Source organism: Aspergillus luchuensis, chromosome 3, assembly GCF_016861625.1.
Source record: "Aspergillus luchuensis IFO 4308 DNA, chromosome 3, nearly complete sequence".
Lineage (NCBI taxonomy): Eukaryota > Fungi > Ascomycota > Eurotiomycetes > Eurotiales > Aspergillaceae > Aspergillus > Aspergillus luchuensis.
Genome location: NC_054851.1, coordinates 330321 through 353551, shown reverse-complemented (window position 1 = coordinate 353551; position 23231 = coordinate 330321). Strand labels below are relative to the sequence as shown.

At 51.8% G+C, this 23231-nt stretch overlaps 11 protein-coding genes across 11 annotated transcripts; 2 read left to right on the top strand and 9 right to left on the bottom strand.

Annotated features, from left to right (window-relative positions):
• Window positions 1-177: 177 nt before the first annotated feature.
• AKAW2_30118S (uncharacterized protein) lies at window positions 178-1689 on the bottom strand (the record flags this gene model as incomplete). Its single annotated transcript, XM_041686596.1, has 3 exons — window positions 178-795; window positions 842-1246; window positions 1294-1689. 3 exons carry the CDS (start codon window positions 1687-1689, stop codon window positions 178-180), a joined length of 1419 nt encoding a protein of 472 aa, XP_041540565.1.
• A 1331-nt stretch (window positions 1690-3020) lies between these two features.
• AKAW2_30117A (SNG1 family protein) lies at window positions 3021-4514 on the top strand (the record flags this gene model as incomplete). The annotated part of the gene is made up of 1 exon (XM_041686595.1): window positions 3021-4514. One exon carries the CDS (start codon window positions 3021-3023, stop codon window positions 4512-4514), a length of 1494 nt encoding a protein of 497 aa, XP_041540564.1.
• A 135-nt stretch (window positions 4515-4649) lies between these two features.
• AKAW2_30116S (uncharacterized protein) lies at window positions 4650-6718 on the bottom strand (the record flags this gene model as incomplete). Its single annotated transcript, XM_041686594.1, has 8 exons — window positions 4650-5358; window positions 5423-5632; window positions 5691-5773; window positions 5829-5991; window positions 6049-6154; window positions 6206-6316; window positions 6379-6486; window positions 6553-6718. The coding sequence occupies 8 exons, from the start codon at window positions 6716-6718 to the stop codon at window positions 4650-4652; spliced, it is 1656 nt and encodes a 551-aa protein (XP_041540563.1).
• Window positions 6719-7347: 629 nt separating this feature from the next.
• Window positions 7348-8472, bottom strand: AKAW2_30115S (SET domain-containing protein; the record flags this gene model as incomplete). Its single annotated transcript, XM_041686593.1, has 2 exons — window positions 7348-7581; window positions 7633-8472. 2 exons carry the CDS (start codon window positions 8470-8472, stop codon window positions 7348-7350), a joined length of 1074 nt encoding a protein of 357 aa, XP_041540562.1.
• Window positions 8473-9479: 1007 nt separating this feature from the next.
• Window positions 9480-10815, bottom strand: AKAW2_30114S (uncharacterized protein; the record flags this gene model as incomplete). The annotated part of the gene is made up of 2 exons (XM_041686592.1): window positions 9480-9865; window positions 9921-10815. 2 exons carry the CDS (start codon window positions 10813-10815, stop codon window positions 9480-9482), a joined length of 1281 nt encoding a protein of 426 aa, XP_041540561.1.
• A 469-nt stretch (window positions 10816-11284) lies between these two features.
• Window positions 11285-12427, bottom strand: AKAW2_30113S (putative glycosyl hydrolase; the record flags this gene model as incomplete). The annotated part of the gene is made up of 1 exon (XM_041686591.1): window positions 11285-12427. One exon carries the CDS (start codon window positions 12425-12427, stop codon window positions 11285-11287), a length of 1143 nt encoding a protein of 380 aa, XP_041540560.1.
• Window positions 12428-16197: 3770 nt separating this feature from the next.
• AKAW2_30112S (thermophilic desulfurizing enzyme family protein) lies at window positions 16198-17617 on the bottom strand (the record flags this gene model as incomplete). Its single annotated transcript, XM_041686589.1, has 3 exons — window positions 16198-16711; window positions 16777-17250; window positions 17322-17617. 3 exons carry the CDS (start codon window positions 17615-17617, stop codon window positions 16198-16200), a joined length of 1284 nt encoding a protein of 427 aa, XP_041540559.1.
• A 448-nt stretch (window positions 17618-18065) lies between these two features.
• Window positions 18066-18948, bottom strand: AKAW2_30111S (uncharacterized protein; the record flags this gene model as incomplete). The annotated part of the gene is made up of 3 exons (XM_041686588.1): window positions 18066-18484; window positions 18573-18768; window positions 18826-18948. The coding sequence occupies 3 exons, from the start codon at window positions 18946-18948 to the stop codon at window positions 18066-18068; spliced, it is 738 nt and encodes a 245-aa protein (XP_041540558.1).
• Window positions 18949-19343: 395 nt separating this feature from the next.
• pmeA (putative pectin methylesterase) lies at window positions 19344-20431 on the bottom strand (the record flags this gene model as incomplete). The annotated part of the gene is made up of 3 exons (XM_041686587.1): window positions 19344-19771; window positions 19821-19933; window positions 19989-20431. The coding sequence occupies 3 exons, from the start codon at window positions 20429-20431 to the stop codon at window positions 19344-19346; spliced, it is 984 nt and encodes a 327-aa protein (XP_041540557.1).
• Window positions 20432-21364: 933 nt separating this feature from the next.
• On the top strand, window positions 21365-22641 carry AKAW2_30109A (putative extracellular exo-polygalacturonase; the record flags this gene model as incomplete). The annotated part of the gene is made up of 3 exons (XM_041686586.1): window positions 21365-21777; window positions 21835-22315; window positions 22372-22641. The coding sequence occupies 3 exons, from the start codon at window positions 21365-21367 to the stop codon at window positions 22639-22641; spliced, it is 1164 nt and encodes a 387-aa protein (XP_041540556.1).
• A 103-nt stretch (window positions 22642-22744) lies between these two features.
• Window positions 22745-23125, bottom strand: AKAW2_30108S (uncharacterized protein; the record flags this gene model as incomplete). The annotated part of the gene is made up of 1 exon (XM_041686585.1): window positions 22745-23125. The coding sequence occupies one exon, from the start codon at window positions 23123-23125 to the stop codon at window positions 22745-22747; it is 381 nt and encodes a 126-aa protein (XP_041540555.1).
• Between the last annotated feature and the right edge of the window lie 106 nt (window positions 23126-23231).

The window sequence follows — 23231 nt, the reverse complement described above, 5'->3', positions numbered from 1 at the left end:
AAGAAGCGTAGGCCATGAAGCCACAATCTCACATGGCATGGTCATCCTGCGCATAATTCTCGGCAGGTCTACAGGTGCCGTCGCTTCAATCGAAGCGTTGTGCTAATTACCTAGCGCTGGAGTGTACGTGAACTTGGGTTGGATTTCTGGGAGCTTTGTAAAGCCATGTAGTACCCACTACTCATAGTAAAAGGCAAGTCTGTCGCCCAACTCGCTAAACCACCATGTGAGTATCCCTTGACTAGGCAGAGGTTTCCATTCACCTCGATGCACAGTGGCCACTACTGGGTCCTCTGCATTTCGGATGTCCTTGATAGTGTCCTTTTCATTAACTGTCCCTGAGGCGACTACGAAAGGACTGCATATCTCTTCGTCCAGTCCATAATCCCAGCGAATTTGTCCATTGGACTCGATGTGACCATCGGCATAGAACATCAAGATACCCAGACAAGGATGATGCGACTGCGTCCGGTCCCTGCACACTTGTACCCTAGTCACGCCCCTTAATGTGGCCTTGGTCATATACCATGGTACGAGGTCCTCGCCGGGATGGGCTCCTGGAGGCCCACTAGCGTAACGTACTGGGACCCGGGCTCGAGTCTCGCCATCATGCGGGCTATGGCAGGTAACCCCGAACACCGTCATGCTTCGGAACCTCAAATCCATGCCATTGTGAATTATTCCGGAAACTGGACCATCAGTGTACCGAACCATAGGGCGGTATATACTATTTCTAGTAAAGGCGGGTGGATATACCGCACCGAATGTCATATCCCTCCCGAAGGATGTTTGTACCTAGCCGGTCAGTCCATGAGATCAGATATGAGATGGAAGCACTAACAACCAAACCATCGAAGTTTGTTCGTCCGTCGGGATGTTTCAACTGCCGATTCCAAACCATTAGGATATCCTCTTGGTCATTCAACGGGAAATAGAACCAGTATAAAGACGGGTCCGTCCGTGGCCTTCTACGGGCATGCACCTGTTCGAGAAACTCCCAGAACGCTTTGTTCCGGCCCGAGAAGTTGTGGATCCCGACTATATCATAGGCGCCTGCGCGGACGACAAGAATGCCTTCTACTTGGGGTCCAAGTTTCATATGGTGAAATTTAGCCTCCTGTAAGTGGCAAGGGCAGCAGATATTTTGTAATGGGTGGAAAATGGGCGTATTCGGGGAGGTCCACGTCGACGGCAAGAGACGTGTTGCTTCGTCATTGTCGATTTCAATTCTCTTTATTATAACACGCTAAGTACGTCAGCTGATGCCCAGATACTGAGGATAGAGTTGCTTACTCCATGGACAACCCACAGCCTTGGTTCAAAATTCTCCACGTCGTATATCTCGTACCATGGTGACTGATCTTGTGTCGGAGTAGTTTCACGGTCGAGAAACTGGATCCAACGCACACCTATTTGGTCCGTTGAAGCGATGATCTTGTGAATGGTCTGGGGTGGCTGTATGTGGAAAACGTCCATTCCTTCAGTCGCCTCAATTGGCATATTGCTGATTTGTGATAGGTACCAATGATCTTGGCAAACAATCCGCGATATCCACAAGTCTTCGTCGAGGTCAAGCGCTTCACTCAAATCCTTGTCGCTTTGTCGAATATAGTCAATGAGCCGGTGGGCCTCGCCTAGGACAGCCAAGTACCAGCATGGTCCAACGAACGCTGCGATCCTGCGTCGCATCTCCGGGGGCAATTTATCAAAAAAGCTTTGCTTGAAGGACTCTGCGATTATGCATGAGGTATGCTTAGACGAGAGACCTTCCAGAATTGTTCCGGGATGTCTACGTGGATACCTCCTGCCATAAAGTACTTCCGTGTCAATAGCGTAATCCTTTATATCCTTCATGGAGGGTCTGTCAGATGGGCCGAAGCTGGCCATCAAAAGCTGATAACACCGTGTATGAATCCAGAGTTCTGGAATTGGGTCTTCATAACACTCTCTGCATTCAATCTCGCACTCACGTACAGTCTGGAAAGATACTTGGTTCTCGTCAAGGTCTGCGATTGGGTTAGATGATACTGCGCGAGGTTTGAGGGGCCAAAGGCTCACTTATTATCCGTTCACCACCTGTTGGCCAGTCCCCGCATAGAGAACAAGCACTCTGTAAAAGATGGACTCCTTGTGACATGACTATGCAGCTGTTCGTGGGCGGAAATGTTTGCTATCGATGGGAAATTTCTGATGATGACTGATGGGAACTGTTGTCACCCAGTGCCATGATGCTGACGCACCAGTGGGAGCTGTAATAATATTTATATGTTGTGTAATTGACACACGATACTACTACAACTACAACTACCACGTAATGCAGCTTCCGATGACTCGATTGAGATACAAGCGAACGAAGAGCTTTTCGGGATCTGCCCCTTATTAATTAGGTGTCCTTGTTCCTCTATGTAGGTCATTCCTACTCGTCGGCGCCTAGGATCTTATGGAAGAGACACGAAGGTCCAAGTGCTGGAGATATTATGACTGCCGAATGGCAAGAATATTGGGAATTTGCGTGGTTCGGCCCTTCAATTCGGCTGTCTGCTACTGCTTATCCTACATGATTGTTTTGTTCAGTAGTACTAGACGGGAGATTTGAGCTGATCTGCATATTCTGCGCACCGACAGGGCATTGGTTCTCAACCGGAAGCCCTGGGGTACTTCCGCTCAATTTGGTAGTGGGCCTCGGAAGTTGTATTTAGTATCTATGAGAAGCACTGTTAAGAGAGCACTTTTACACATATGCACTGCTATAGAGGGCACAGAGGAATGTCTTATCGAGATTAACCAAGGTCCCGTATCCGTCTAATCCGATGACTAACCCCTCCCAAGAAGGAACAAACAAGGTTCAACGACCGGATCTCGTATCCATCGCTCAACCATGGAATCTCCCTCCGACTGGACTTTCCCCGCGATTCCGGCCCAACCCTCAACTCACTACCACCGGGAGATTGCCGTATCTTCACGACCTCTGGAGGTTATATCTCAACAGAAGAAAATTGGACTGCCCCTAGGATACACCCATGGCATTGTATGCCGCTGCTCGTCAACGCCCTCACCGCAGCATCCACGACCCGGAGGTGCGCCCGCTGCGTCTAGCCGTCCTCAAAGCTGCCACCATCAACCTGCTCATCTTACAACTCCTCTTCCTTGGTCTGTTCTGCTATCTGTTCGGGTCCATCTTTCAACAGACCACTCATATTCATAATCTCAATGTCCTCTTCGTTGACTACGATGGCGGGGCCATCGGTCGGGCCGTGCGCGCTGCCTACCAACAGCTGCAAGGGTCCGGCTTCCCGACCCTCCGCGAACAGTCAGTCCAGGCTTATCCCAATCCTGCGTCGATCGTCTCCACCGTCTGCAATATTCACTACTGGGGAGGTCTGTACATCGTCGAGAATGCTTCCTCGCGCCTATCAGCTGCTCTCACCGGCATCGGGACAGCAATCTACAATACAAGTGATGTCATGACCCTAGTCTGGAATGAGGCGCGCTACTCCACCGTCGTAGATTCTGCTCTCGAGTCCAACATCCTGTCGTTATCTGAAGCTGCTCGCATCATCTACACCACCACCAACGGCCCTGCCATCCTTCCAACTATGAACACCTCTGACCAGACAGCCATCGCCACCCTCGCCAACCCCTGGACGCTCTCCACCATCAACATCCAACCCACCACCCAAGGCTCCCGCCTCATTTACAACACTCTAGTCGTCATCCTCATCCTAATCCAAGAGTTCTTCTACCTTGGCTATCTTAATGGTCTCTATCAGCAATTCCACCTGTACACTTCAGTTGACGCGCACCGCATCGCCATCATCCGCCAGCTCATCTCAGCGACATACACCTTCATCGGTTCGCTCTGCACGACCGGCGCCATCTGGGCCTTCCGATATGGCTGGCACGTCAACGGCGCCCAGTTCATGATAACCTGGATGGCGCTATGGTTATTCGCGCATCTGAACTTCCTCGTCTTGGATGTATTTACTATATGGTTGGCGCCGCCAGTTGTTCCCATGGCCCTTATATCATGGGTTGTGTTGAATGTCTCGTCAATCCTGTTGCCGTTTGAGTTGTCCCCGGGTTTCTACAAATGGGGATATGCGCTTCCCGCGCATGCTATCTTCCAGGTCATGGTGGATATTTGGTCCGGTGGTTGCAATCCCCAACTGGATTATGCGTTGCCGGTTCTATTCGCGTATGAGATTGTCGGTATGGTGCTCAGTAGCCTCGGGGTGTATCGGCGGGCGCATTATGCGGTGCTGGCCGAGGAGGCGAAGAAGGAATCACAGGAGCGTTTGGCTGTTGATGCGGAAGGAGAGGCAGAGAAGGAAACCCCCGGTACTAATGGAGAGGAGGGACCTGCCGGGGCGGCAGAGGCAGAAGAAGGTGAACCATCAGAGTCGCAGCCAGAAGGATTCGGAGAGCGCATCAGGGAGGAAATGTCGCGGCTCGAGGGAGTGCACACCACCCGACAGAACACGGGGCCATCGTTCGATCTACCATATACCGACTAGCTACTGAGCAGAACCTATAGTATATAATCTATAGCGATTATTAGGATCGCTTTTTCACTGCACCTTATGCGCAGCACCCTCATTCCCATGCAACGAAGCATCCTTATCCCATCTAACCCTCCAAACCAAACCAACCTACTCAAACAAGCCATCCCAAACCCTTGCCACCCCCCTCCCCACCGGAACCACTACCCCAGCCTCATACTCATCAATCTCCTTCTTCAACCCACCCAACCCCAAATCCGCCGTCCCAGGCCAGACATACCTCGTCCTCTTCACGACCTTCCAAAACCCAAACGCGACCACAAAAAATCCGACCATCGTATAATCCAAAAAGAACGTCTGCACATCCCACTGTCCATCCAGAAATATCTCGAACCCAATAATCAGCGTCATGACTATCGTACCCACCAGCGCGAACCATCCCGCATACGGTTGCAGCACTCCCTTGTATGGGAGTGTATCCCGGGATATACCCTGTCGGCGCAGTGCCGCGTAGAAGTGCAGGTATGTGATGCACGTGCCGACGTAGTTCAACAGGTATGAGGCGACGATTATTCCCACGAGCCAATTTAGTACGGTCGCGGAGTTGTTGCTTACTTGGAGGAAGCCCAGGAGGCAGAATGCTAGCGAGGCGCCGACGGCGTTGTAGGGCAGGCCGTTGCGGTTGCACCGTGCGAAGAGGGATGGGGCGCGGCCTTCCAGGGCCATGCCGTGGAGGGTCCGAGCGGCGGAGAAGACCAGGTTGTTGCCGGCGGAGAAGACGGAGGTCATGATTAGAGCGTTGACGATGTCCGGGAGGACGCGGATGTTGAAGTGGTTCATCGAGATTACGTAGGGGGAGCTGGAGAAGATATGGATGTTAGAGGGCAGAGTCTGGATGAATATTCGGGTAGGGTCGGACTCACGCAGCTCCCGTGCCACTTTCGTGGCCCGATCCTTCCAAGGTTGCGGCGAGCGTAGGATCGTTGTAAGGTATGAGTATGCCCATGGATAGAACACCCAGGACGAAAAATGTAACCAGTCGCCAGGGGTACGCCGCGTAGGCCTTGCGCATTACTCGTCGTGGTCGTGCGGCTTCTGCTGCGGCCATGGATATGTACTCAGGGCCGACCATTCTGTTGCGGTGGTAAGCTTCCGGAAGTAGATGGGGTAAGGTGGATGGATTGGTCGTACGTGAATGAGGCTTGGACCATGCATGCTAGAACGCCGCAGAAGCGCCCGACGCTTCCGGGTTCAATGTAGGACACAAATGCCCCCTGAGTGGCATGTCATCAGTCTGCATTATGTCTGACGATGAGAGGAGGTAGTCACCGGATCACGCCAGTATCGGAAGCCGTACACATCGTGCCGGGGATTGCCTCCGACCATGGTAATAAAGGTGTACAGGAGAAGTCCGACTATGAGGAATATCTTGAAAAATGACAGATAGAACTCTGACACTCCGAAGAAGCGAACAGTGAATACGTTCAGTAGCCTGAGATCCAATCAGTCATGTCGAAGATATAATAGCCCAGGGATCAGAGATGCCCACGTGTAAAGCACCAGCATAATCACCACGACAGCCGCTACAGGCACACGATCCGTCCAGTAGGTGAGGAGGATGTTGATAGCGACGATCTCGTACGGAATCCCCAATGCTGTTGCTGAGGTTAACCTTCCAGAACCCGCTTGAAGGATTTACGACTAACCCATGGTGAAGAAGAAATTCCAGCCCATGGCAAAGCTAAGGGCATCATCTACCCAGTGACCGGCGAGTCGAATGAATGGAGAGGGTATGGGCAGGTAGCAGACCATCTCCGCTGCAGGGGTCATCTCAGCTCAGCCGAACACGGGGACGAAGGTTCGGAGAAGACGAACTCACCAAAGCATTGATTGACAGCGAGTATGATAGGCGTGTACGCGAGAAACCCAATTAGAAGACCTGCAGGACCCGCCTTAGGCAACATAGCACCGGCCTGAACGAAAAGCGCTGCAGACAGTTAGTCGGCGGTCTAGAAAATTGTGCCCTCGAATCTACCGGCATGCCGACACGTACATGTTCCTATGGCTCCCCCGACCGCGAAGAGCTGAACCTCTTTTCCGCCCAGCTTGCGATGCAGATGCTGCGATCCTGCCGTGATATTCGGGGTTTCCGGAGGCTCTGAAGCATAGTCGCTGGCCTCGGCCACGCCAAGGTCGGGTTGGCGGTACTTGGTATCCATGTTTGACAGCTGCGCATGCTCCCATTCCTAATCACGAGCATTACCTTTCATTTAAGCGCCAGCACACGATCATACCGCTTCTGAGGTTTTGAGATTGCCCCCACGTACTTGCATTAGGAGCACGGTGTTAGGGCGGCTTCGGGCGGGGTTCGGCCTATAAGAGGAGGGCATCCACTTGAGATGCAGATAGCTCTGTGCGATCATCCTGGGCTGTTATCCGATCGAGATGTTGGGCAGCCGGCGATCGTGTAGCCTGATCTTGGCCGGGAATTGGTGGAGGAGGAACACATTGATGTTTCTTTCATCCCGAGAGAAATGGCTTGTAGGGTTCTAGAAAAACGCGAGGAAGGAGTCTAAATTAGCTGCTAACAACCCGATCGACAGCACATGTCGCGTGAACTATAGAGTCGGACACGGGAAATTGGCATAATTTATAGGTCACGGTACACGTGGATGTCTTAACTCTAACCAAACATATTTATCATCTCTTCTATCAATCATTTATATAACTTCATACCAGGACCAGCTGGTGATGCGTCGGCGCTGTAACTGCAATGAAAGAAACCGAGCCAAGAAAATCCCGAAACACTAGCCACCATCGGGCCTATAAGCATCTTGGTGCAAAGACTCTATTCCAAGAAAGGTAGTCCAACCCAGTTGGACTCCTTTTCCGATGGCTCCTCAGCCGAACATCGGTCACATCCGCAAACGAACCTAAACAGACCCTGGAGGTGATCACGACGGGACTTAAGATCAACACGTTTGCTCAGGTCGAAATAGGATATGCAGCACTCTTCGCCGGCGGCAATGTCCCTCGAGGCAGTGAATACCATCCGTCCGTGATGGTCTGGTTTATGCATGATCTTGGTCGGTCATGTTAGCTAACGGTCAAGGAGAAACTCAGGAGCGCTTACATTAGGACTGCATGAATGGTTGGCAATCGCTGCTCGGGGATACACGGCCGCAGCAAACTGCTCTCCCCGGTCCACAGGGGGTTCTGGGACAGGATATACACCCGTCTCGCGTGGATACAAGCCAAAGGAGTTGGCTTCCTCCCGGCAGATCAGAGCCACGATCTCGTCGGCACTCAAGTCGTGTGGCAGAACCGGACTACTGCGAAGGTACTTCTTGACCAACGCTGTCCATGACCGTACCTGGGAATGGGCCCAGCTGTCTAACGAGCCACAGAAGGACTGGATGGCATCCCAGCCACCCTTGAATCGCTGATTCGTTTGATTTTCTGTATCAGACAGCTGTTGTCGCTCCATATGTCGAGAAGCGAGGATGCGGACGATCAGCCACATCATCCCAAAGTCATATTCTCCCCATTTTGCGCGGATGGGAGCGGCGTATCTCTGCAGCCAGGTGCACTCGAATTCATGGCGCAATTCATCAGCTTCCTGGCAGGTCGAATTGCACCAGACTACATCTGCGAGACAGCGACTCGGACACGACATTCGTCCCGAACCGTGTTGCGTCTGACGACTACAGGTTGGGTTGCTGCACAGAAGACTATCGCTACTGGCCGGATCATCGACGACGGGAATGAGCGCATAGGGCACGTCAATCATCAGAAGCTCGCCCTGGCGGATGGGTTGCGAGGCACGCAGCTGGCGGCCTTTTATCGGCACCACGCCCTGCTCTAAATGGGGATGTACCCACGGAACCGACGTTGGTTGGGATTTATTAGGGGCATTGAGATGCTCTGCGGTTGCGAGGAGCCGTTTTTCGACTGTTGTTGTTGATAAACTCATGATGGGGTGCTGCTTAGGGTCACTGGGACTCGGAGACTTGGGTTGGTTGTTACGCAGACAAGCTGGCTATTTCGGCACGCCATTTTCCCCAATTTTTCTTCTCGTCCCTCTTCCCAAATTTTTCTGCAGTTCGTCAGCGCGCTCTTATCTCCATTGCCCGATTCGGGTCCACTCGGATCACGTCTGAATGGTCAATCGGTTCGCCATCATCGTGAAGGAACCAATGACGACGGCAGTAGCATGGAACCGCAAACTTCAGTGGATACTGCGGATCTTCCATGCCAAAGCCTGGAACGCAAGCAGTGCGAAGCCATCGAATGCTGCAGACGGCACAGACGAGTTACAGCCACCTATGAACGCTGCAGTATGCGCAATATGCCCTATGCATGATACCATTGAATGACTGCGCTGGATGGATTTGAAAATGCAGACTGAGAGTCAGACTTAGTAGTCTTTTGTAGCTGGAATGAAATCTGGGATAGGGCATTGTCTCGAGGTCGATGGTTTATCCGCACCAGAACCTTATCGATACTATGATTGCATTATGCCCGACACAAAAAGAAGGAATGGGGATATTGACCTTCAATAGCGTGGCTTGTTGACAAACAACCTTTCTTCAATTTTCCTGCTTTTCCTTCCCTTCAATAATTGCGGGAGGCAAACCTGCCTCAGGCAGTGTGCACACGGTTACTATACCTCTTCTGATTGGCTCATTGATCACTTCCCAGCTGGGAAATCTTCAGCTGACTAACTTCGACCACTCTTTCTAGACTGGGACTAGCGCGGCACCTGATTAGTACTACCTGCCTGAGGCAGCTATGGACATGATATAGTCGAGAAAGACAAACACAACACATTAAACTAAGATGTCATTCCTAGATACAGTCTTCAACTAGTAGCTTTACTTCTTAATGCATCACCTGAGTCAAATACACCCCCTTACTATCTCACTATCAAAGCATCACCGGCGTACAAAAGGAAAAGCTGTCAGGATCCGCATTCCGTCGTCAGTCCGTCTGAATAAAATCCTTCAGTTCCAAACCATTTTCATCAAGGAACCTTCCCAATCGGAGTTCCCAAAAGTGGGCATCGTGGCATTCGTGCTCGAGGTACTGCCAGCACAGGTACTTCGAACTTCTGGGATCGTACCATCGTGGCTGCCTGAACCGATCAATGATGTTCACAAGAGAAGTGTAGTTGTGATACAGGAAAGGTGCCTTGAAGTCCGACTTGGCCAGGTTGTGTGTGTTGAGGTTCTTCGTAAGGGCCCCATACAGCATGGAACTGCATTCGAATGAGCAGCCCCTCTTCCCGGTCAAGTATTCTTCCTGGACGCGATAGACGTGGCCCATCAATCCTTCGATAGCCTTGATTCGGCGGGCGTTGATTTCTCCTGATTAGTTGTCAGCAGTGGACTTCGCATTATACTGGTTAGATATGCAACTTACCCACGATAGGTGCCGGAATCGGAAGGCCCAGAGGAGGCACGTGTGCTCTTCCTTCTTTGATCAAATTCAAGCTCGCTGCCTTGAAGACACCCGGCATTCGGAAAAATATGCTGATCCAGAGCCAGATCACAGCGTCGCGATAGCCGTCGTGAGGCCCATAAGGGTTGAGCTTCGCAATCCACGGCCGTGCAGCGAAGCGTACTGCATCACTGACATCGTAATAATCAGCGATGACGCAGACCTTGCCAAGCATATCTAGGTCGACTTTGTCAGGAAGTTCATGACTTTTGCAGTGGATAATTTTCAGGACGTAAAGAAACGCGCATTCGTCCCAACATTCTGCTGTCGTCAGCACTGTTCCATCCGCCTGGAATTCAACGCTCTCTTCCATGCCGGTGGAGAGAAGGGCCTTAAAGTACGGCGACGCGGTCATAAGATGCTTCGCCGATGCTTGGAAGGTAACCACGGTCTCGGTTTCACTCTGACTTTCATCGTTTCTAGCCTGAAGCCTTCTCTCGAGGTCTTCCCTGATACGTCTGCGCGCTTGTCGTTCCTCTTCCGTAAGCAGTGAGCTCGGGAGAATGTCAACAGGTGGCCCGCCGATCCCCCAGATGCCACTCTCCGGCTCACTCGCCTCGACTTGGTTATCAGATTGAACGATAAGTGGAAGTATTGAGAGCTTCTTATACTTCTCTTCCATGATTCCCGCATCTGTGGCCATTGCTATCCATCGTTGCAATAGCTCGGAATCCACGACCTGAGAGCCGGCCTCACGCGCTACTCCTGGCTCAAAGGAAACGAAAGGCTGATTGGGATACACCAAACCGATGAGTATCTCGCCTTCTTCATCGAGGATATAGTCTGGTTGCTCCATCCCTGATGTTTCCTCCTCCATTCTTGGACTGCTCTGACGTACTTGGCCAGGTAGGAAAGCGAGATGAGCAGTCGAGTTGTATGGGAAAGGTAAATGAGAGAATGTGAGATACGAGAGTGTGAGATGAAAGCAACACTCCATCATGGAGTTGAGAAGCAGCAGAATCCATGGCCAGTTTGAGGATTCACTGCTTTGCTCGGCGCTGGTGCTCTTCTGTGCCTGATTGGGCGATCACAGGTTAAAGTGAACGGCAGACCCGCGTCAAAATATCCAATTCGAGACTCTCTGCTCCCAGCCGCACTGGTTCGAACTCACCCATCTCAGGAGAATGCAGAGGTTAGAGGAGAAGACGGCGAGGCAAGCCTTTATATAGTAGATATGTCCGTCAGTCCCGTGATGGGCAATCACTGCACAGTCTCATGAATGTATTGCGTGAATCTAGCTCTCTTTCATTATTAACGTGCAAGCACTATTCTAGTGACGCATAAGCTCAGCGAATGGCTGCCGCCGCCACTAATGCTTCACAGGCAGAACTCTGCGTAGATGCATCAGCCGCAGTGAAAGGCCCTGACCAGACGGGGCCGAGTTGATTCCCATCACCCTGGTCATTCTGCCAGATGCTGTTGGCATTCTGCTGCAGGAATTGCTTCACCCCGTCATCAGGACTAGCCCGGTACAACATCTGAAGATTTCGCATCAAGATACCTTTGAACTGTGGCGCATCCCCGGTGCAGTTCGGATCACAGGATTCTTGGAGAACCCCATTGGCATCGCTCAATGTCTGTATAGCTGCTTTTGCAATCCGCTGCGCTGTCGTTATATACGATGTATTCGAGACCAGCTGCGACAACTCCACCAGTCCCCCTAAAACCACGCCCTGATTGTAGCTCCAGACTGTGCCATTGTTATTTTGACAGCTTGTCAGATCCAGTCCGTCGTTAATGGTATTTTGACTATTAATCAACCCGCTATTCTTGAACCACTCCCATTCTTTCATTGCCCAGTCGAGATAGTAAGATGGGTTATCAGTTTTTCGTCGCCCTAAATGAGCAGCGACGCTCAGGAACAGTTCATTTTCGATAGCATTGTTGCCTGTGTGACTCTTGTCCCACCAGATTCCCCCGCATGTAGTATCCCACCCGGCTGCCATGTCATCAAAGATGTTCACTGCGGTGTCAAGGTATCGCTGATCCTGAGTTAAATCGTAGGCCTGAATCCACGCCAGCGCCCACCATCCCTCGTCGTCGTAGTAATCATTAAGAAACTCAGTACTAGATTCAGTATCGTTCAGGGGTGATTGACGCTTGTACTTTGACGTTGGCTTGCGAACACTATGGGAAAGAGTGGACTTTGGGGCTTGGATGAATGTATTGTCGAATATTACTGAGCTCGAGTTCAGCATGGAAGGGTCCAGTGCCGTGAGATCGCCCAGGACGGTCAGGCAAATGGCACTATTCCACCAGCCGGTTGTACCCCACAGTCCTGTCGTTTGATTGTACCATTTCTGTAGCGTGTTCACGGCACACTTGGCGTTGTCAAAGTATGCTGTGGTGGAGGAGAGGGTTAGTTGACTGGGAGATGAGGCGACTATGGAGACAAGCCCCAGGAGAACATATATTCCCGATGCGATCATTGTCGGAATATGAAAGGTGTCAGAGGGGAAAATGTCTGACGCTGGTATTTATATCTTAAGGGCGCGTAGGGCGCCGATCCTGATGTCATGTGGAATGTTCACGGGGCCTCTGAAACACAGGAATCCACACTGAGGGCTAGAAAAGGTCGAATAGATAAATTTTCACTCTCTGTATGAGAGCATAATCCATCTTCATAAAAATACGGCCTGTTATGACACAGGATTTGTGGATTACACGCAAGGCAGGTGAAAAGGATCTGAGCGCACTATGGAACAGTAGGGTCAAGATTGCCGTGCTTTCTGTGCATTTGTCCAGCTACTAATGAATAAGCCAAGAGCTTCATTATTTTAAGGGATTAGCTGGTGAGATAAAATGACTGAATCTGGAGAATATAAATCTTTGTGGGGATTGCAGTCCCTATAATACTCTTTCAGTGGATTAAGACACCTGCAAACAGTCGATCGTAGTGGCTGTCAGACCATGGAGTCATTTCACCTGCATCGATTTCGGCAGTAATTATACTGGAATCGCTAGAAAAGGAAAAAAAAATCAGAAAAATGCGATCCAGCCATATTCTGTCAGGTAGGTTATTGACCCAGTCACCCCCAAGTGAAGTCGATGGTTTGTAATGGAGCAGTAAGTTAAGAGTGTGCAGTGATGGCTCTTCCCGTACCTGAGCAGAACAAGGCTAATGCCCCAGTCCCCAAGCTGAATCACGATCGGAAGCTTCCTTGTTCATGCATCTTGCCATTCTGCAGTATTCCAAATTTTCATTATCAGTCAGAAATTATCTTCACTGGGATCTGTGTGAAATGTTCAATATGCCACTGCTGTCGGTAGGCTGACTGGTCTCATCAATAACTGAACCGAAAATGCCTCGTCGGACTCGCTCACCACCTCACTTTGAACACACCCTCGTGGACCTCGAGGATCGGGTCAACAAGTCTATCATCGATGTAAGTCACCCCGTTATGTCCCCACTTGTCGATGTGGATGTTTCTCTTTGATGCTTGTTTTCTGTCACCCTCTTTTGTCTTCCCCTTTGCACGATAGCATTAAATAGAAGGAGATAGTGATATCGTCTGAATCTCCCGAGAACATGCTGATAATATATGACAGACTTGTAAAGCCGATGCATGCGTTGATAGGTTCCTCGTCCGCGTTCACCGGCTCAATCCTTCCATCCTGGATCAGTTGAAACGTAGGTACTCCTATGCCTATCGGACTGGAACTCCGGCAAAAGCACCGGAGGCATTGGAATGGAATGGAGAGGGTGCCGAGGAGCTGCGGGAAATTGCCTCTGAACTCCGGGATAATTTGAATCGCCTTCGTCCGGGCTACGTGGAGGAAAGCACTGATATTCTGACCAATAAGAAAGTGTTTCGAAGAATGGAAAGCCGATGGAAGGTTATCGGCTCCAAGGTGGTCTGGGACCGAGATTATCTGCAGCAAACCTCCGACAAAGATAGTCCCCTTGAAGACAATGAGGAGCCGGAGGGTATGGAAAGAGAAGACGCCGAAGCAGAAGACACAAAAACGGAGGTTAGACCAAAGCAGAAACTTCGGGGAGAGGTGTGTGGGGGTAAAGGCCTTGCACACCCCGATGCTTGTTTCATGGATCGACTCCTAGACACTTTGGGTGCGGCACGTGTGGCAACAGCGGAAGAGGGGAGCACCGGGGCTTCCTCCCTAGTGACTGATTCCTTTAAGCAGGCTTGCCGGCAGTTGAGAGATGCAATTGAGAGCGAAACCTCGTCTGCCTCGTTTACCTGCGGAGGCAGCATCCCGATCGCGAATCTCATCGGCCCTGACCAACCTACAGCTGGACCTACTTCGCCCTGTGTGCAGGTAGTTCACTGGGGTGCCGAGCACGACTACAATGCACAAAAGCTCACGCTGCCGGTGCCAAGTGAGACCAGTGTTTCTTCAATCCATGGGCTCCAATCCCTTCTTGATGCTTGCCAGCCTGCGAGCTTTGGTAGGGGTGGACAGGACATCCTTGACCCCGAATACCGCCGGGCGGGCAAGCTCGACACTGACCGATTTCTGACAAGCTTCCACCCAGCTGATTTTGGCATAATTGAGCTTATTGAGCAAATCCTTTTACCTGGGATAAGCAGTGAGACTGAGAATCGGCTGCAGTTCCGCAAGCTGAAGGCTGAGTTGTACAAATTGAATGTCCGTTTTACCCCATGCCCCTATTATCCTCATGTTCTGACTGAATCCACTGCAGGTATACTCGGGACCCTCTGGGCTTTTCCGCAAACACGTCGACACGCCACGCTCAGCGCACCAGATCGGATCCCTCGTGGTTTGCCTGCCATGCGAGTTCGAGGGGGGCAACCTGACTGTGCAGCATCACGGGCAGGAGACCAACTTTGATTGGAGTCGGCAGAGTAGCTCTAGCATCCAATGGGCTGCCTTCTACTCGGATTGCGAGCATGAGATCAAAACGATCAAAGCAGGCCATCGGATCACTCTCACATACAATCTGTATGTACGGGAGATGCCCGGTGCCATACTCGCCCCCATCCGGCCCGTCCTCGATCCACAGACTCTCCCGCTCTATGGGTTGATCGAAAGTCTACTGACTACCCCTGAATTTATGAAAGATGGCGGCGTGATAGGGGTCTTCTGCTCCCATGCCTATCCTCATTCCTCGGGTCTAGCCGAACTTCTACTCCCGCGTGCCTTGAAGGGCGCCGACCTTGTTGTCTATGCTGTTTTCGAGGCCCTCGGTATAGACGTGAGCATCCTCCCGGTCCTAGAACCACAGGAAGACTCTGTAGGCTTTGATGTACTCGAAGAGAGTGACCCCGAGCAAGGCCCGGACTCTGAGGAAGGCCCGGACTCTGAGGAAGACCCGGACTCTGAGGAAGGCTCAGACTCTGATGGGGAGTATTGGTCCCAGAGATGCTACGACCGTTCTGGGCTACAAAAGTACCTGAAGGAGGGCAAAAAGTATTCTCTCAAGTACACCGAATTGTACCCCTGGGAGTCCAGTAATCCTCTTCTTAATGTGGATCAGCACTGGAAGCGGCTATTGTTGACACGCGAAGTACAGGACATGAAAGATGCCTTCGCGTTTGGAAAAAAGCACCATCTGCCAAAGAAGCCAAACAGCCTCTACCGCGCAGGGCGTGCCCGTGTGGCCCCGCATCTCCACGGGTACTTCGACTCTGATCGCGGAGAGATGGAGGACCTCGAACAGGTAAGTTGCATTCCAGAATATCCTGTGGACATGGAAACTGACAGTTCACCTGCTAGATAACCAACGAAGAGTGGCCGTCATACACCCTCCCCGGAATTACATGGATTAGCAAGCCCAAGCACCGAGAGATGGCATTCTCTCACATATCTTATGGCAATCAGGCTAGTATCGGCACTTGTTATTCCTGTGCTGCGATCCTGGCTGCCATTCCGCCCTTCAGTCAACGCGGTCACAGCGGGAAGATGAAGTAGTCCAGGGAGAGTAGCAGAAATCTCCTCGTGAAATGAGACTGAGTGAGCAATTGCTACTCGCTCTGCATGTTTTGTTAGTTAGTTGCCATGAAATTGAACTTTATCCCTATGTCTCTACTATCATTAGTCTCTGTAGCTGTACTTTGATTAATTGTCAATCGGGCTTTATATTCCGCAACATGATACTAGATTTCTATGCTATATAATGGTACTTTAGGGTGATGTATTCACGTTGGTCTAATTACAATCTCAGTTGTACGCCGATTTGAAAGATGCATACGAATAAACGCTATCAGTTAACGCAACTCTAAGTATACCACGATGGCTCCGGCACCTCATCCAACAGAGCATACCTCCCCAGCTCGCGATTCTTATACGCCACCGGATCATGCAGGGTGTGTGTCCGGATATCCCGCCAGAAGCGATCCAACCCGACCTTCACAGCCGTCGCCCTCGCACCAGTAACCTCAAAGATCCCCGAAGTCACCCTCAACCCCACATCTGTAGTAACCACCTTAACACTGGCAACCCACTCGGCCAACTCACCCCGTTGTCTGGCCGTCAACCCAGGCCTATTATCCGAGTGTTCGCGATACAAGGACGAGATCTCCTCCCCAGCCCGTTCAGCCAGCGCCTCTGCGGCACGAAGATGCGCGAAGAAGTTCCCGTACCGCTCGAGAATGTAGAACTCGTCGGTAGCGGAGGCCTTGTTGTCCCCGCCGAAGGGCCATGGACGGGTCGTGCTCACGGTGTATTGGGATGCGAAGGCCAGTGCGCCTTGGGCGATGCCGAGGTAGAAGTTGCTGAAGACGAGTTGGATCCTGTTCACATAATTTAGTACTGCAGTTGATGATTTCATGTTTGGAGAAGGAGAGGAGAAACATACGTCGGAAGCAACAAACTCGCAAACGGCACACCCAGAACCTCTTCCCGCGGCCTCTTCGACACATTATCCCATCCCAATGCGTCTGTCCACGGCGCACGCACATTCTCTATCTTGACTCCTCCGGACTCGGTCAAGCGTAGTCCGATGTTGTTCCAGTTATGGGCGAATTTGATCCCCGCCTGCCGGGTCTCGACGAGTGCGAAGATGTGCTCGCCTGTTCCTTCGATGACACCTTCTAGGACGGTGAGGTCGGAGACGACACCACCTGTGTTGAAGAACTTGGCTCCGTTGAAGATGATGTCCTCTCCGTCGGAGGTGATGGTTAGATCGCTATCGCGGGGATTGACGGCCCCGCCGACGAAGTAGTTGTTTGTGATGATCCATTGGTGGATGCGGTCGGCTTGAGAGGGGGTGCCGACTATGTTGGCGGTTGTGGACCAGAGGAGGTGGTAGCCTAGGAGCATACCAATTGATCTATATGCTTGTCAGTATCGCTGTGATGTTTGTGGGTGGGATTGAATGGAATGGGGGAAGTCAGTGTATACCCATCTCCTTTGGCCACCTCGCGAATGGCCTTGTATCCCACGCTCCAGGGCTGTTCGCCTCCACCGTATTTCTTGGGACCCAGAAGCTTCAGCAATCCGGAGTGTTTGAGTAAAGCTACTTCCGCCCGTGGGGACTTGTTATCTTGCTCGCGCTGCGCTGCGTCTTTGCTTAGTACGGTGGCTACTTCACGCGCCCGAGCTAGCCAGGCTTCGGCAGTGTCGGGTAATGAGGCCCATTGGGTCTTATAGGCCTCATAGACAGCTGGATCGGTAGCTGGGACGTCGGATTGGGTCATAATGATGGTGGTTCTGATGATGATAATGAGTTGGGAGCGTGAGGGGTTCTGAAGGGCTATGAGGAGTTGCTGCGGACATAGTGGCACAGGGCAACTGCTTGCATATAAGTAGTGTCTGTTGATAGACTCAAAAAGTAGTCCAGAGGTGGTGTTGATTGCGCTGGAAGCTTGTAAATGACGCGCACGGATCACGCCATCTGCGGGTTTGAGCACATCGCATCGTGGATCGACAAGGTCAGGGTTGTTGGATAGTTCGAGTGGAAGGAAGATGTCGTTATCCCGCTGAGAATGGCATAAGCAGCGCAATTACGGGGGTTGGCAAGGAACATAAGCTTATCTGGATGCACAATAATTAACTCAATACATTATTATAACCAGAAATACTATACTACCACTATTTAGTCCTCCTAAATTGTCGATCTACATTCCCCCACACTGCGTAGCCCCTCTACTCTTCCCTCCCTTTCCTACTCTTCGCAAAATACCTCCCCGTATCCCCCAACGGCAACTCCAACAGACTATTATCCTTCAAGAACAGATGAAACACAATATACCACCCCACCATCCCCGCCACGAAACAACTTGCCCCTCCGGTCTTGCGCAATGCTCGCGCCGACTCAGCGTGTCCATCCGCATCCGCAAAGTAACTCGCCGCCACAGTCAAGAATCCCAGATCCACAAAGAAGAACACTGCAATATTCGCCAGATTGATTGGCAATGATGCGATGAGAAATGTGAACACGAATATTGTCCATAGTATCATGAAGAACCCCAGCGCATTATTGTACTGCGTTGTGTCGGATCCGTAGGCTTGTGCGACCCCAAAGGCCGGGGTGAGGATCGCGCCGTAGCCGGCGTAGAAGAGACCTGTTCACATTATCAGTCTGGTTAGCCTTTTTTTTTTTTTTAATTTAATGCTGAGATCTAAGGAACAGGGTGCCTGAGGGAGGTATACCGAATGCACTGAATACTGTGTAGGCGAAACCATTTCCCACCGAGAGCTCCCATTGTGCGGTGATGACCAGTCCAAATGCTGCGATGAAGAAGAAATTGCCCACGTAGACGTTGGTGATGGTCACGCCGCGCCATTCCATCAGACTGAGGGATAGGGTGGTCAAAGTTGTGCCGAATGCGCCCAGAGCTAGGGCTGACTGTGTATCCCATGCACATTAGTCGATGACTCGAGGTGAATATAGGAAATGACATACACCTGCGCCGAGAGACTTTGGTGCGACTGGCACCGCAGCTGCAGCTGCAGATACGGATGCTTGTCGCTCAATGTCGAATGCATCGGCGGCATTCTTACTGTCTGTTGGCGAGCTGGTAGACATGGTGCTATCTTGTGAAGGCAGTGCAGTTAGGAACAGATACTTATGCTGATTCAGGACCTAGAATCCCACGGGCGGCCCCCAGATCCCGATATCTTATAAACGCCCAGGCCTCATTTTGGGGTCATTACGCCATTTGAATACCGAGTGGTGAGCAGAAATTGACTCCAGAGTGGACGGGATCTCTACGGGATATGCGCGGGATCTGCTGAAAATCGACCAGTTCGGAATAAGATCCAGACTGCCGGAACAGGGGGTAAAATCAAGTTCTTAACTGTATTAAAGTCATATTAAGGTATAGGGTATGGCTATACTGGTTGTGGGGGCCGACCATACGATGGCCTCATCGCGCCGCCGATGAGGTGCTTGTCTAATTTTTGGTCCAGCCCACAACACACTTAGTAGCTGCGATCAATCCAGTCGCCCCAAGATTCGCCCAGCACCGTGGTCTTGTCAACTGCCGCAGAAATGGAGGATTCATACTCGCGGTCTGATGTGTCTGATCCCGCTCCAGAGTTGTTGTACTCATAATACAACGGTGTCGCACCGTCTGCCATGGTCGTCCACCCCTTGGGGTTGATGATGTCCGACAACACCGAGTTCTGGTAGATGACCCGTGCAAGCACGCGCCATGGCCGGCCCAGGTAGACCTTCTCCGTCAGGGAGACACCTGATGCAGCCTTAATGTTGCAGTTGTCGATGGCGTACCAGCCTGAGTCAGAGGAGGTTTCCCGCGATGAGGCCGTGATGGCACCGGCGCCATTGGAGACAATGTCGCATTCGCCGAACCACACCGACGCATCCCCGAAGATATAGTCGACCGCGCCTGGATGAGTCAGTCAATTCTTACTCGTGCTGTTTAGACAGATACTGACCCTCGATCATGCAGTTGGAGTAGTACTGGGTTCCGGCCTTGACATAGAGGGTATCCTGGTACCCGCTGAATTGACACCCATAGAAGCCCAGCTGATCTGCGTTTCCAACAAGACTACCAAGCTATTAAGCTACCACTCTTTTTCTTTGGTGAAGGTCAGAATACGTACGCCACCGCCTGCGATCCCTCTCCGTATCCATTCACCACGTTGATGTTGTACATGCTGAACCCGTCTGACACCACGTTGACGGTGGCGCTCTTGTCGAGAGAGCCGGCATCCGACGACGAGATGGTGTGGGTAATGGTAACTACATTGTCCTTGTAGGTGCCAGTATCGGTGGTCTCACCGTACAGTGTCAGGTTGCCACCATAGTCGATGGTCAGCTGCTCCTCATACGTGCCGCTAGCCACGTAAATGCAAGCGGACGAAGTGGATGAGCCCAGAGCATCAAGCGCATCGCCGATGGTGGAATATGTGCCGTCCGATCCGACCGTCAGGCATCCCGAGGGGGCACTAGTCCGACTCTCACGCTTCTTAATGTGCTCTGTCGGAGCTCCGACCGCGGTAGCAGTTAAGATGGCAAGAGTGCCCAGAAGGTATGAAGTATACATGATGGTTTGTTGCTGTGAGATCCCCTGGACTTAAAAAAAAAGTGAGGATGATGTCCAAGGAGGAGGTCAGAAAAGGAAGGAATCGACAGGTACGCCAAGCAGCTATATAGCTTGCTTCCGAGCACATGTCAACAAAGCTGTCATTTCATGTCATGACATCTCCCGATGTCTCTCTTCGCCCTAGAAGGCTGCCAACAAGACACTGGGACCGAATGGCGGCCAAGCGCCAAGAGACACCATTGCCGGAGAATTTACTCCACACTTCCATGAATAACCATCTTCCCTTCACGGAATGGACGCCATGGCGTTTCAAATAAGCACCCTCCGCCTGCAGGAACGCGCCGTTGACACCGACGGTTATCCGTGCAGAATGGAGCGATTGGCGGCGTGCCATCGGAAAGCTACCAGACAGGTTCAGCCCTCAGCAGGGGGCGGAGGAACAACCCTTGCAATTTATCCGGATCGACATACCAGCACGTCAGCTGGCCGCTCTGCTTCCTGGAACGGTCGAGTGTTGCATGTTAGTGGGCGGGGTTTCATCGTGCCTCGCAGGGATCGGTCGGCAGTTCGGCATAAGAATAAATTGCAAAGTCGTGTTCACAGTTCATCGAGAATCCTGCCAGCTGTTGTAGGCCAATTAACCGATACTAAACAGGCCATGACATGGTCAGGGCACGGCGGTAGCTCCGTCACTAAATCAAGCATCCGGCTCGTTTCAAACTGACCCCCAGCCGAGATGACAGGGTCTGCCTCGGCATCCCACAATCCTCACTGATTCATTTCGCTGCAACTTAATGCTACTGCCGTATGAGGTGCACTACGGTATGCGTCGGGCAGGATGCGATTCGTATATAGGGGGCTGGGCAATGCCAGCTTCGTCACCTGTTCCGAAACTACGAGTAATCCATGTTCATTGTCACAACAGTGCCCACCATGGCGCTATATCGTAACATCTTCCTTCTGGCCAGCCTTGGGCTAAGCAGTGCTGCTCCCTCCAAGGTCCAGCGAGTCCCGGATTCTTCCCTTCACGCTCGCGCTGTCTGTACCCCAACCGCAGGAGGCAATTCCTCCACCGACGATGTCCCCGCCATCACTGAGGCCCTCAGCTCGTGCGGAAATGGCGGCACCATTGTCTTCCCCGAGGGCAGCACATACTACCTCAACAGTGTGCTGGACTTGAGCAGCTGCAGTGATTGCGACATCCAGGTGGAAGGCCTTCTGAAGTTCGCTAGCGATACCGACTACTGGAGCGGTCGCACTGCCATGATCAGTGTTTCCGATGTAGATGGTTTGAAACTGCGCTCATTGACTGGGTCTGGTGTCATTGATGGAAATGGCCAGGATGCGTATGTGGTCACCCTTCTCAAAAGCAAGACTTGACTTGACTGACCGATCCAATCCAGGTGGGACCTCTTTGCTTCGGACAGTAGTTACTCACGCCCAACGCTCTTGTACATCACTGGCGGCAGCAACCTGGAAATCTCCGGGCTGCGTCAGAAGAATCCCCCTAACGTGTTCAACTCGGTCAAGGGTGGCGCCACTAACGTTGTCTTCTCGAACTTGAAGATGGATGCCAACTCCAAGTCGGACAATCCGCCCAAGAACACCGATGGGTTCGATATTGGCGAGAGTACCTACGTGACCATCACCGAGGTCACCGTAGTCAACGATGATGACTGTGTCGCCTTCAAGCCCAGTTCCAACTACGTGACCGTGGACACGATCAGCTGCACGGGCTCCCATGGCATTTCCGTGGGATCGCTGGGCAAGTCAAGCGATGACTCGGTCAAGAACATTTATGTCACGGGCGCAACTATGATCAACTCCACCAAAGCCGCCGGGATCAAGACTTATCCGAGTGGAGGTGACCACGGTACCTCCACGGTCAGCAATGTGACCTTAACGATTTCACTGTGGACAACTCCGACTACGCCTTCCAGATCCAGAGCTGCTACGGCGAGGACGATGACTATTGCGAGGAAAACCCGGGCAACGCCAAACTGACGGATATTGTCGTGTCGAGCTTCAGTGGCACAACCAGCGACAAGTACGACCCGGTTGTGGCCAACCTTGACTGCGGTGCGGATGGAACGTGTGGCATCTCCATCAGTGGGTTCGACGTCAAGGCGCCATCGGGCAAGTCTGAAGTGTTGTGCGCCAACACCCCGTCTGACTTGGGCGTCACTTGCACTTCGGGAGCTTCGGGCTAAACAGCTTTGGCCGGAAGACCTTTTGTATCCACTGGCTGCAGTTTTTTTTTTTTTTTTTTTTTTTTTTTTTCATCAGGTTTGATATCTGGTATGGTCGTGTGTGTTACATAATGTGACAATATAGTTGATTAGTGAAATTATCATCCTTTTCGAAAGACAATGCATTCTGATTGTACGCAACACCTTTGTAGAGGTCAATAAATGTTCTGGCGAGAGATCCGGTGCCAGGGTTAATGGGGATTCCTTCAGGCAGTGGAATCAATCGGGCTTCACCCGGAATGGGCTCAAGCACTCCCACCGTCATGTTAATATACGGCACTACCACTGATTTGTCGGTCATCCCGTCCTTCTCTCCGAATCCCCGCAATAAGCTGCATTCTGCATCATCGTTGGGACCAAATGGGACCCTTCGGCCAGTGCCGCTCGTCCATCCCCAGGAAGTGGACGCGGGGAGGCTGGCGTGGGGATGGAACCACCGCACCATCCGGCATAAGACATATCCGCTGATCCTTCCTCCGCCAATCGGCCCTCTCTGAGGCCCATCGCATCTATACCGGCTCGGAGATCGGGCCTAGAAACAGCATCCGACT